The sequence below is a fragment of the Tenrec ecaudatus genome, chromosome 12, assembly GCF_050624435.1.
Source record: "Tenrec ecaudatus isolate mTenEca1 chromosome 12, mTenEca1.hap1, whole genome shotgun sequence".
Lineage (NCBI taxonomy): Eukaryota > Metazoa > Chordata > Mammalia > Afrosoricida > Tenrecidae > Tenrec > Tenrec ecaudatus.
This window is the reverse complement of record NC_134541.1, coordinates 110353165-110366903: the sequence shown is the minus strand read 5'-3', so window position 1 is coordinate 110366903 and position 13739 is coordinate 110353165. Positions and strand designations below refer to the sequence as shown.

Genomic DNA, 13739 nt, shown 5'->3' with positions numbered 1-13739 from the left:
AGTTCTGTCTAATATTTTGTAAGTACAGATGGAATGAATTTAGAATCCACTGTTATGTAAATGAATGTTAAAAAAGAGTAAGCCCCAGGTGCTCTCTGGGCGGACCCTGATCGCTCCTCGCTCAGTCTGACCACTGTAAGTGCCTGCGCTCTGTATCCGATTAATAAAACTAAAATAAAGGGAAGCCCCTCTGGCAAAAAAAATAAATAAATAAATAAAAAAGAGTAAGGAGGAAATACTGAAACCCAAGTGAAGACTGAGCATGATAGTGGGACAAGAGGAAAGTCAAAGGAAACAGAGGAAAGGATAGGAGGCAAAGGGCATTTATAGAGGTCTAAATAAAGGCATGTACATATGTAAATATATTTATATATGAGGATGGGGAAATAGATCTATGTGCATATATTTATAGGTTTAGTATTAAGGTAGCAGAAGGACATTGGGCCTCTACTCAAGTACTCCCTCAATGCAAGAACACTTTGTTCTATTAAATTGGCATTCCATGATGCTCACCTTCCTAACACAACTGCTGAAGACAAAGCAGGTGAATAAGCAAATGTGGTGAAGAAAGCTGATGGTTCCACGGCTATTAATAGATATAGCATCTGGGATCTTAAAGTCTTGAAGTAAACAAGCGGACATCTAGCTCAGCAGCAACAAAGCCCACATGGAGGAAGCACACCAGCCTGTGCAATCATGAGGTGTCGAAGGGATTAGGTATCAGGCATCATCAGAACAAAAAATCATATCATTGTGAATGATGGAGGGAGTACTGAGTGGAAACCCAAAGCCCATTTGTAGGCCACTGGACATCCCCTTATAGAAGGGTCTCAGGGAGGAGATGAGCCAATCAGGGTGCAATGTAGCAACGATGAAACATACAACTTTCCTCTAGTTCCTAAATGCTTCCTCCTCCCCAACTATCATGATCCCAATTCTACCTTACAAATCTGGCAAGACCAGAGGATGTACACTGGTACAGATAGGAACTGGAAACACAGGGTATCCAGGGCTGATGATCCCTTCAGGACCAGTGGTGTGTATGGTGATACTGGGAGGGTAGAGGGAGAGTGGGTTGGAAAGGGGAAACTGATTACAAGGATCTACATGTGACCTCCTCCCTGGGGGGCAGACAACAGAAAAGTGGGTGAAGGGAGACATCGGACAGGGCAAGATATGACAAAATAATAGTTTATAAATTATCAAGGGTTCATGAGGGAGTGGGGAGCAGGGAGGGACGGGAAAAAATGAGGAGCTGATGCTAGGGGGCTTAGGTGGAGAGCAGATGCTTTGAGAATGATGAGGGCAATGAATGTACAAATGTGCTTTACACAATTTATGTATGTATGGATTGCGATAAGAGTTGTATGAACCCCTAATAAAACTATTTTTTAAAAAAGAAAAGAAATGTCTAGAAAAGAAAAAAAAGAGTAAGGAATGTAAATTTGTGATTTCCACATTGAAAGAACCCTGATGACAAGTGCCATCCTAACAACGGGTTCGCTGAACTCAACAAAAAATTAGCTACTGGTTTTGCTGAACCAGTGTCAACCACAACTGGGAGCACCTTAATCCTTAAAGTAACATTCTCTCTTTTTAGCGCTTTAAAGATAAACCAATATAAATCCTGAAAGCTTTCAGAGAGGAAAACCAGAATACTGCCCAGAGCAGACAGAACTCTCAGCAACATTGATGCTAAGTTGCGTCTTACTGCCCGCAAAGTTCTAAGGAAGAATTACTCTCTGGGGAAATTTTCTATCAAGCTGTTCTCTCCTCAGAGCAGCTAAATGTCTTTATTTTGTTCTCCATTCTGGGTGTCCATTAAATCAGTGAAGAGAAGGTTGATATGGACCAATCTCACTTTCCTCATAAACATAGACAACTGTTGTGTTCCACCTACCGAAAGGTCCTATGTACTGCCTAGATAAGGAGGACTGGGGCACAAGGTGTTTTCCAGCACCTCACGGAGGAGACAATTTTAAAAGATGCTTTGTATTAGCATCTCGTGTTTGTTCATGGGTGCCGGGCTGCTCATGTGCAAGACTAGCATTTTGAAACCACCAACTGCCCGTCAGGAGAAAAATGAGGCTTTCAACTCTGGTTCAGAAAGATTTGCAGCCTTGGAAATGCACAGGGCAGATCTATTCAGTCGTGCAGAGTAACTAAGAGTCAGGATCGACTCAATGATACATGCTCATGTGCTTGCAGAGTGAATGAATGCATGAGTGAGTGGGGTTTGTTTGCCCTTCCTTGCGTAGTGGCAGTCCTCTCAGGTTGAGAGGGATGGGGACAGAACAATATTTGCCTTCCGCCAATCACACAACTGATTGGATATTTTTCTCTCTGCAGTTCTAGGCTGCCAATCAAATCCTGAATTTGAAAGTTACATAACTGATGATCCCAAAGGTTTCTATGCATTAGCTGGAATTGTTTTTGATCATAACTTCAATGGCAGCAAGGATCCTTTGCCCCTTTCGGTAAGAACATAGTCTCTTAACAGCCTCATGGTTCTCCAGCCTGACCTGAACCTGCTTTTGGTTTTTCTCGACTCCGTCAATCAGCTGCCATCTTATTTGCAGAAGAGACTAGAGAATGGCACATTGAGTTCCCTCCTAGTTTTTGGATTCTTTTAAGAGTGGAACCTTGTCCCAAGCAAGCCTGGATCCTGAGAGGACAGGATGGTGGTGTATGTTCAGTTGCTTGATGGCTAGAGAGATGGACTCCCAACAGCCTGGCTTTGCAAGGTATGAGCTGAATGACCTTGGAAAACTTTTAGGAGCACTTCTGGGCCTCTAGTCCCTTCTCAGTATAGTCAGGCTACCATTAGGACCTAACTCGCAGAGTTGTTGAAGAAATTTTACCAGCTGATGATAGTCAGGCACTTAGAGCCCGGAACACTGGCATTTCCCACAGGGAGTAGTTACTATTGTTGTCGCAGTGATTCATCTCATGGGACTTCAGACATGGTAAGTGTATTCATTCATCTATGTTTCAGGGAGAGGCAGTGTGTTAAACTCGAGGTTATTTCCCTTTTGTTTGGGGAATGGAAAACTACCAGTGAGTGCACTGATTGTGTTTGGTGCTGCACACTCTTGCTAATGATCGAAAATTAGAGATCGCATGGGGTGTTGATAGTCGGAGAAAGACACGGAGGGTGTTACTGAGTTTGCCCTAGCTCCAGCCCTCAATAGTGTCCAGTCACTTGGGTTTTTAATGTATGTAAGTCAATGATCTGTGTAATTTAGTCTAAAAAGTTGTCCTATACATATATACTTTGCTCTTCTAAACAGTATTTTATATTCTATATTAAGGAGTCCTGGTGGCACAGTGGTTAAGCACTGAGCTGCTAACCATAGTCAGCAGTTTGAAACCACCAGCCATTACACAGGAGAAAGATGAGGCTTTCTGCTTCTGTAAAGAGCTACAGCCTCAGAAACCCACAGAGGCAGTTCTACTCTGTCCCATAGGGTCACTATGAATTGGCATCAACTTAATGGCACTGAATTTGGTTTGGGGTTTTGGTGTCAGTGGAACTAATATATGCTCCCATGGGCATGATTTATAATATTCCTCAATAAAAAGATGATGGTTCTAAAATGGACCATCATAAATTATAGATACATAAATGGATTTTGAGCTCATACTTAATCGTAACCCCTAATCTAAAAGCAATTAGTTCTTATGATGTGACCCTACTCCATACTTGCCCGCATGAAAAGATCACTGAAGATATGGGTACTCTAGCAAAGTGCGGTGAAGAAAACAGATGGTGCCCGACTATCAGAAAGAATAGTATATGGGGTCTTAAAGACTTGTTTTAAAATAAGAGCCATCTAAGTCAGGCACCAGCTAAGTTCATACTGAAGAAGTACACCAATCTGTGTTTTCCAAGAACTGTAAATAATAAAATCAAGACAGGAGGAAAGAATGGTATTAAAACTTAAATGCTGAGCACTGGGTTTGCCAAGAGCTATGAATGATAATGAAATGCCAGAATCCATTTGTAGCATCCGCAAGTGGATTGAGCCTCTGCAGAATCTCTTCTGACCATTGGCCAGGGATGTGAATGGCCTTGCTATCAGACAGTGCATTGAAAAGTGAATCAATGCAAATATAATTCTATTAAAATATTTCCTGTTTTTCCCTGCCCCGCCCCTGTTAAAAATTTAACACCTTATCATTTGTTTTCTTTTTACCCTTTAAAAATTTGTTATAGTTTTGTTATTTTCTGCTTTCTTCTGGACTGAGGTTCTACTGTGTTTTACTTTGCTATTGTTATTGGGGAGGAGTTGTATATATATATTTTTTGTTTTTCAGGTAACATTTACAGGATTTATTAAAGTGTTTCAGAAATATATTAAAATGGAAAGCCACCAGCACAAAAGTGAAACTAATGAGGCTGAGAAGAAAGTTAGAGATCAAACATTTGTGGCACAATATTTTGACTGATTCTTTTTTTTAACAGTTTTGTTAGCACCTCATTCATATGTCATAAAACTCAACAATCCAATAATATCCAGAAGAGTTGTACAATGACCAGCACATTTGGTTCCAGAACATATTCTTCCTTGTACTCATTTGTTATTCATGTAATTATTTTTTCTAACTGTAGCAAATCTATACTCAAACGACATTCTCCAATTCCACAACTTCTACTTGTATAATTAGTGCCATTGATTGTACTCTTTGTGTTGTACAAGGTTTCTCTTTATGGAAATCTATAGAGACAGTAACTGAGTTAATAGTTTCTTAGGGTTGTGGTAGGGAAGTTTGGGGGAAATGGATATCTAACAATAATGAGTTCAAAAATGAAGAAAATATTCTAAAATCGATTGGGTTATGATTGCGCAACTCTTTGTAAAAGGTTTAAACCATTGAATTTTATGGCACGTGAATTGAATCTCCATAAAATTGTTAAAATATTTAAAAAGACATCAAAATAAAACTACCACCATCTTTCAAAGACTCACTAATACTGGACAACATTATAGAGCCCCTCTAATTTCATTCTGCAACCTACAAGGGAAGTGCTGTTACTATCACTCCCACTTTATTCACGAGGAAACTGAGGCAATGCTAGGTATTGTCTGAATGCAAGGTGACTTGCCTGAAGTAAGAAGGCCAGTCAATCAGAGAGTTTGGATTGGGGTTCAGGCCATTCGGCAGTACACGCTTCCATAAGTGGTGGAGCTGTGCACCGTCTGAATCCCTCCCGTGATAGGACTGCATGAGGGCCTGAGGGACCTTTGCGCTAGAGCGGCTGCCTTCTCTGGTCCTGGCTGACGTTACCACACCTCTGTGGGCCCTACCCCTTTTCTCCGCCTCGGCTTTCTCTGATTAGCTTTATCTTGTTTATTCTCCCTAGGTCAGGTATTCCTTGCGCTTCAGCGCCATCATGAGGAATTTTTTACAATTGCGGTTATTAACCCCTCTAGAATTCGAAGGCTGGACCACATCCTGGCTTTACCCTCCAAACCCAGGACAAGAGCCCCGGGAGAACATTCATAACAGTGGAGGCCACCCCGGTGAGGAAACGAAACGCCAAGTCTGCAGTGCTCTTTCTGTTATTCTGCTCAGCAAGTCCAGTTCATATGGAGTGAACTATCTTGAGATTCAAATTGTCTACTGAAGAGTAATAAGCACCAGAAACCTGTGCTTACCTTAGTGGGTGGCTGCTGGGCCGGCCCCTGTCTTTGATTCTGTAGGAAGGTGCTGTGGGGCTGGGAGACAAACAGATGCCAACCATCCCCAGAAGCTGATTCTCTGATGTGCTGAGAAACAATGTGAAATGTTCATTATAGATGAGAAAGTAAGCACAAGGAAGCCCGTGCTTACTTTGATGGCTAGGTACTCTGCCTCTGGCCGAAAAACCTGCTGCTGTCCAGTCCATTGGAGCTGCCCCAAGGGTTTCCTCGGCTGTCATCGTTACTGAAACAGATGGCCGCTCTGTCCCGTGGGTGGCTGGTGGTTTTGAACCATAGGTTGTTGTTGTTGCTGTTGTTAGCAGTTGAGCACTTAATCACTGCACCACTACCTCGTCGATTCTCCCAAGGGCTCACTTTTAGGTAACCATCCCTACCTTTAAGATGAAATCCTTTCAAATAAGAACTTTCTTGTTTCTGAACACTGTCACTCCAGACTCAGTTCCAAAGCTGGTCTGTTGAGTTGGTTCCTCCTCACAGTGACCGCTAGTTTGCACTTTGAGTCTCCCACCATCTCCAAGGCATGACATCTGCCATTCTCTCACGTAGGGTACCACAAAGAAGGCTTCCTAGCGATCCAGCATGCGGTGGACAAGGCCATCATGTGGCACCACGTCCAAGGGGCCATGACCCAGATGTTTGATAAAGTCAGTGTGCTCCTAAAGAGGTTCCCGTATGGCCCCTACATCCAGGACCACTTCTTCATGGTCCTGCAGAACGAGTTCTCGCCCCTCCTCATGCTCAGCTTCATCTGTATTGAGCTCACTATCATCAACTCCATCACCGTGGAGAAAGAGAGGAAGCTGAAGGTAACCCCCCTTGAGCACATAGCGACTCGTAGTGACCTCATCATACACAGTGGAAGGAGACACTGCCCGGTCCTCTGCTATCTTCACAATTATGTTTGAGCCCATTGTTGTAACTACTGTATCCATCCATCACGCTGAATGTCTTCAATTTTGCTGACTCTAATTCCTCAAGCATGATGTCCTTTTCCAGGACACGCGCGCACACACACACACACACACACACACACACACACACACACACCCCTAGACCCTTCAAGTGTGCTGGGGATGTGGTTGGCAACAGTGTTAAACCAGCCCAGCAGATGAGTGCTGGCCAGTGGTGTCACACTGGTTCTCTTGCTTCCTCCAGGAGTATATGTGTATGATGGGACTGCACAACTGGCTGCACTGGGTTGCTTGGTTCATCATGTTCTTCTTGTCCATTTCCATTGTTGTCTCTTTCATGACCGTGCTCTTCTGCATGAAGGTATGTCTTTTTCCCTCAGGAAGTGCGTCTATGCAGTGAAGAGGTGAGCAGGATCCTTGGTGGTGGTGGGACTGAAGTTCAATAACAGATGAGTCACAGTGACGTGAACCATTTGGAAAACCGCGGGGCTCTGTGGCAGTGTTTACTACATCTGTAGGGACTGAAGGGTGTGTCTAAGCTTAGGATCCAGAGGAGCTGTGCTCGGCCTTCAGTTTGCTGGTTTCCAAGGATTGACTGTGGGTGTGAATGACTCCATGAGCAAAGTGAAGTGCCAAATAGCATATCTTATAAACCTTACAGTGTTCCAAATTTTATCATCTATAAGTAGTAGAAAATAGTTACTGTAAGAACCAAGGGCAGGCATTCTTTCATGCCTATGATTGATTCTTTTTTCTTTTATGCTGTCAATGAAACTGGGTGTTAGACTCTTCTAGCATAAATGTAATGACAGCTATAATAATCCTCTACACAAATATTCAAAAGTCACCTTCTAAACTACCAAAATTGTCACCATTTGGATAAAGGTATGTTGGAAAACCTAAATGGAAAAGGAGACCAAAGAAATGGCCAGGAAACATTAAAAAGAAAAAACATAAGATAACACAAATGATAATAAAATGAGCTGTGATAGTAATAATTAAAATGGGATATGTTCATTTATTAAAAGAAGAAGATATTCATATTGGATTAAAAATTAATGTTCCCTGGAACAAAAGAGAGAGAGAAACCCTCAATACAACTAAAACTTAACTACCATTGGACCTGGCACTACCACTCCTAGGCATATATCCAAAGGAGCAGAGAGAAGAGAGCCAAGCAGGTACTTGTACACCGACGTCATTGTAGCAGTATTCACAGAAGCCAAAAGGTGAAACAGCCTAAATGCCCACCAACAGATGAATGCCAAAAATTGCGGTACCTTTTATAATGCAATATTACTCAGCCAGTAAGAGAAATGAAGTCTTCATAAGAGCCACAATATGATGGTGCTGGGAAATAAGTAATCACAAAAGCAGAGATATTGTATGACCTTACTTACATAAGAAGACAAATGTTTAGAGAGCAAAATTCATTAGTTATCAGGTGTGGTAAAGGGTGATAGGTAATTGCTATGACTTGATTTTTAGTGATGGAAAATTCACATTGATTAAGAGGAGGATTGCACAGCTGATCAGTGTAATTTCTTTCAATTAGTTGTACACCTGTAAAAAAATTGAACTGCCAAAAATTGTGTGGTAGAAGTATTTATGATGACACACAAAAAATCATCTGGTTTCAGCTGCTTATGGGGTTTGCTTTCTGGGGTTGTTTGTTTGTTTCTTTCTTTTGGGGGGTATTGCTTTCTTAGTTTGGAGGTTCAGGGTAATGACTTTATAGGGGCTCTCAGTTGACCAAAGAGCCCCGGTCCTATAGTGGATTACATGTCGGCATGCTAACCACAGAGCCAGCAATTTGAGCTCACCAGTTGCTCCTCAGGAGAAGGATGAGGCTTTCTGCTCCTATAAATATTGACAGCCCAGAAACCCCTAAAGGCAGTTCTACTCTGGACAGCAGGGGACTTGCACAGGACGTTGGAATTGACCTGATGGCAATGAGTTTTGAGTTTTGAGTGCTTCTGGTTCTCCTCCTAGTTCATTGCATGGTGCCTGGGATTTTTAAAGCTTGCAAGTCACTAACCAAGGCCCAATAATTGGCTTCTACTCACCGGACACAACAAAAATAGAAGGGGAGTCAGGAACAGGAACAGGAAGTAGTATGAGTGACTGATTGCCTCCGTGAGTAGCTGCCCCCTTTGCCAAGAAACCAGAAGAACTGAATGATTACCATCTACCATTATTGAACAATTTGATCAAAGATGCTGTAGAAGAATACTGGTCAAAAGCATGGGGGTTAGGGAGCAGAGCAGAGTTTCAGACTCTTGCGGAATCCAGGTTCTGAAGTCATGCAACCCGGGTGAAACCCTAAAATTACCGACCAGAGATCATCTATAAACTTCCAACCAAAAATAATCCCTAAGTCTTCTGAAAACCAAACAGTAATGCCACGTAAGTAGTGAAGAATGTCTACCTTAAACATTGTGCTATTTTAAGATCTATGTATGGGGGCCTTCAAGAGTTTTGTGGGGAAATGAGATTTAAAAGATAGCAGAACTTTTCCATGAACATTTTGAAACCCTATCATTTATGGGATCAAATTGACAACAGCAAATAGAAAGATTTGATAGAAATTTTCAAAATTAGCGAGCTTATGTTACTAGGGGAGAAGCAACTCGGAAAGGAAGAGTGAACGTGGTTGCATCATTTAAAGAATGGCAAAATGTCACCAAATTGTCCTTGTCAAAAGGGTTGAGCTGGTGTGCGTTCTGCTGTGTGTCTCCTCAACAAAAGTAAAATAAATGATCAAAAATAAAAAGCTACATGGAGAGGACACCATTTGTAAATGGTAAGGGCATTTGTTGTACATAGGGGCACTCTGAATCTGAACCAACTCGATGGCACCTAACAACAACAACAACAATGGCATTGCCAGGTCAAAAATCTGTCTTAGAAACAATATCATAATATTTTGCTTGAAGATATATCAAAAGAAACCAGCCTCTACAACCGAATTGTCTGTGGACACAATTATATGGTGATAATATATAAAGGTTATAGTAAAATCATAGAAGATAGGAAGGAGAATAAAATAATGGAGTCAGACACATGTTATGGTAGCATGCTCACCTCAGCCCCTCTTGGTGGTACACGGGGAGGTGGGAGAAGAGAGAACGTCTTTTCTGTCTTGGGATAAGCCATAAAACGTGTATTCATACTTACCTGGCAGGGGAGATACCATGATCACGAAGGTGGTTTTCCCAGGGCGAGGCTTATCCATTGCACTCCGGATGTGCTGACCCCTGCGATTTCCCCAAATGTGGGAAACTCGACTGCATAATTTGTGGTAGTGGGGGACTGCGTTCGCGCTCTCCCCTGTAAAAAGAAAAAAAAAGACATGTGTATTCAGGAGTTAAATATGTCACAGGTGGGTAATAACTACAGTAAGGTTTTTGAACACACAGGTGAGGAAACATTATACCTGCATTGAGGAAAGGTTTGAGGGAGGCTGGTGACACAGTGGGATAATAAAAGGCTGTCTGCTTCTGTAGGGAGATAAAAATCAACAATGTGCTCACTTTAAGGCTTTATAACTGTTAGGGGAGAATCTGTAGGAATATGTAAGGCAGGATAATGTACTTGAACTTTAACTTACCCAAGTGGTGTCTCTCCCACCATGGAATACCAGCTTCCCTCTGTTGTAAGTTAGGGACTATAGTCCTCATCATATTTCCCTCAGTGCTAGTTTCCCACAAAGATAGTGTCACTGTTTTAAATGTCTGTGCTGTTACAGGAGTGTTTTCTGTCTTTTCTTCTTCCAGTCCACCTAAACTTGATGTCCATCTGTGATTGTTTTGTAGATTTCTGAGGTGGCAGTGTTCAACAACAGTGATCCTCGTTTGATTTTTCTTTTTCTAATGTGTTTTGCTCTTGCCACACTATCCTTTGCTTTCATGGCCAGCACGTTCTTCACAAAAGGTGAGTCCCAAGCCCGTTGTCTGCCAGGGAGCAGGTTTATGGATCCTCCTCTCAAAGGACAGCTCTTCCCACTACCTACAGCGCCCCTCCAGAGCCAATGGGGTGTGGTTTTGACAGCTCTACTTGTCATTAATGGCCTGTTGAAAACATGTGAGAACATGTTCTACCATACCATTCCTAATGGAGACAAGGAGTGAGTCTCCATTGGAAAGACAAGAGAGAAATCAGGTCTTCATTGTGACTCATTTCCCAGGTCTTGGTTGTGAAGCTGGGGCCCAAGAGAAGGCTGACTTCTAGGATTCCATTTTAAGAGAAGAATTCCTTGGAACGTGGTTGCATTTTGAGGGATGTTGCCTCTGAATTTATCAGTAGGATTGAATAATGACAAGGGGCAAAAATATGAGTCAGAGTTCAGGAGAATTAAATTGTGGGTCAGCCCTAGCCAGGACTAGATAGAAATATTGATGTAGGACAGATCCAGCAACAGGTAACAAAAAGTGCCTAAGAAGAAAAACTCATCAACTTTATACTATATGGAAAGGAAAGAAACCCAGGATAGACAAAACACTATATATTTTTTAAAAGGCTTTTCATTTCCAGACTTTAAAACCTAATTAGATAAACACAGTAATCAAAACCATTTGGTACTGGTACACCAATAGACATGAAGACCAATTGGTTAGAATTGAGAACCAGAAATACAACCAAGAACCTACAAACATCTGAATGGAAAAGATAAATAGAGCTGGAAAAAAATGAATCTCCGCCTACCAAAGAATGAAACAGAGTCCCTACCTCACTCCAAGTACAAAAGCAAACTCAAGATAAAAGACTTAAATATAAACTCCCAGAAGCCTAAAGACCATTGATGAAAAGTAGGGATACACTTAAGGGCCCTCGTACAAGGCATAAATACATTACTCAACATAATAAAAAAATACGCACACTATAGAAGAAAAAATAGAGGACCAGGACCTCCTACAATGACAACATTTATGCATATCCAAAGACTTCATCAAAAGAGTTCAAAGAGAACCCATAGATTGAGAAAACATATTAAGCAATGACATATCAGATAAAGGGCTAATTCAAAAATCTAAAAGCTAAAACATTTTAATAAGAATAAAAATAACCCAATTAAAAATGTGCACAAGACATGAAAAGAATTTATTAAAGATGACATCCAGGCTGCCAATAAGCATACGAAGAAATGTCCATGTTCATTAGCAGTAAGAGAAATACAAATTAAAACAATGAGATATATCACCTCATATGACACTCTTAGCAAAGTTTTAAAAACAACATAGAAAATAAATGCTGGGAAGGGCATAGAGAGATGAGAATGCTCAATCATTGCTGGTGGGATTGTAGAATTGTACAATCACTATGGAAATCAGTATGGTGCTTCCTTAAATGCTAATACAAATATCTATGATCCTGCAATTTCTCTAATTTGGTATAGATCATAAAGAAATAACAAAATGTGAACAGACAAATGGACACTCATGTGTATTGCAGCAATTCTTTTTTTTTTTTATTGAGAGTGAGTGAGCGAGTCAGTGAGAGAGAGTGAGAGTCAGTGAGTCAGTGAGAGTCAGTGAGAGAGTGAGTGAGTGAGTCAGTGAGAGTGAGAGTCAGTGAGAGAGTGAGAGTCAGTGAGTGTGAGAGAGTGAGAGTCACTGAGAGAGAGTGAGAGTCAGTGAGTCAGTGAGAGAGTGAGAGTGAGAGTCAGTGAGAGAGTGAGTGAGAGTCAGTGAGTGAGTGAGAGTGAGAGTCAGTGAGAGAGTGAGTGAGTGTGAGTGAGAGTGAGTGAGTGACAGAGTGAGTGAGAGTGAGTGAATGAGAGTGAGTATGAGTGAGTGAAAAGGTGAGTGAGAGTGACTCACAGCAATTCTAGTATAGCAAAAAGCTGGAAGCAATCAAAAGCTGACTATAGAAAGATGGATAAACAAACTCCAGCATCTTCATATAATGGAATCTTGTTAGATCGAATCAGTTCTGACCTATGGTGACCTGCCTGGTCCTGCGTCATCGCTCCCAATCGTTCTTGTGCTTGAGCCCATTGTTGCAGCCACGGTATCAGTCCATCTCCTTGAAGGTCTTCCTCATTTTTGCTGCCCATCTACTTGACCAAACATGGTGTCTTCCCTAGGAACCTGGTCTCTCTTGACACCATGTCCAAAGTACCTAAGACAAAATCTCACCATTCTTGCCTCTGGCCATAGTTCTTCCAAGACAGATCAGTTTGTCCTTTTAGCAGTTGACTGTACTTTCAACATTGTGTGCATCATTCAGTAACAATGATGGACAAAATCAGAGAACAAATATTTTATGATATCATTATTATAAAGGAAAATAAAAAGAAAAATGGTCTTTCCACACCAAAGGATAAGACTTTAAAGACTGTGAGTAGGCCAGGGCTGTGAGGGAGGTGGGACAGAGAGAAGGAAGGGACAGGAAACTATAGATCAGGGGTCCTCAGACTTTTAAAACAGGGGGTCAGTTCACTGTCCCTCAGACCCGTTGGAGGGCCGGACTATAATTGTTTTGTTTTTTTAAAAAAACTATGAACAAATTCCTATGCACACTGCATATGTCTTATTTTGAAGTAAAAAACCAAAACAGGGCAAAACCACACGGCAGGCCGGATAAATGTCCTGGCGGGCCGCATGTGGCCCACGGGCCGTAGTTTGAGGACGCCTGCTCTTGAGGAAGAAAAAAGGGGTGAGAGGAAAACCACATGCATGGGATACCTTCATGGGACACTGCACTGATTGGATGAGTTGGGCTGTGCAATTACATAGAATAGTTTTTATTTGTAACTATTATAAACAAAAAAGAAAATAGAAACATATAAGTAAATTTAAAATTACATAAATTAAGTCAAATTTCTTAAAAGAGAGAGAGAAAGGGGTCACAGCCTTAAAAAACCTCCAGATTCCTTACTCGTTATCTGAGCAGCTATAAAAAGAGGAAAAGTAAAACTGAACTGAACTTGGATTCTTTAGCAACATACATATTCATTTCAGACAAACAAATGAAGAAACAAAAAGTGCCTAAGAAGGAGAAAACAAAAGCCAAGCTGATGCGGACGCATAGTGACCCCTAGGACAAGGTAGGACTGTCGCTCTTCATAGAGATAGAGGAGCCTTGGTGGTGTAGTGGTTCCACTTGGCGTTGCCATCCGCAT

General features: G+C 41.5%; 1 protein-coding gene and 1 non-coding gene across 2 annotated transcripts in view; both read left to right on the top strand.

Annotated features, from left to right (window-relative positions):
• LOC142422848 (ATP-binding cassette sub-family A member 17-like) overlaps nt 1-13739 on the top strand; it is an 81792-nt gene that overhangs the window by 18036 nt on the left and 50017 nt on the right. The window contains exons 7-11 of the mRNA XM_075528080.1: nt 2350-2477; nt 5366-5525; nt 6252-6511; nt 6861-6977; nt 10432-10549. Of these exons, the coding sequence (XP_075384195.1) occupies nt 2350-2477; nt 5366-5525; nt 6252-6511; nt 6861-6977; nt 10432-10549 (783 nt within the window). The remainder of the gene's footprint in view (nt 1-2349; nt 2478-5365; nt 5526-6251; nt 6512-6860; nt 6978-10431; nt 10550-13739) is intronic.
• LOC142423522 (U1 spliceosomal RNA) lies at nt 9786-9949 on the top strand. Its single transcript, XR_012779153.1, has one exon. It is a non-coding gene; the product is annotated as a U1 spliceosomal RNA (small nuclear RNA).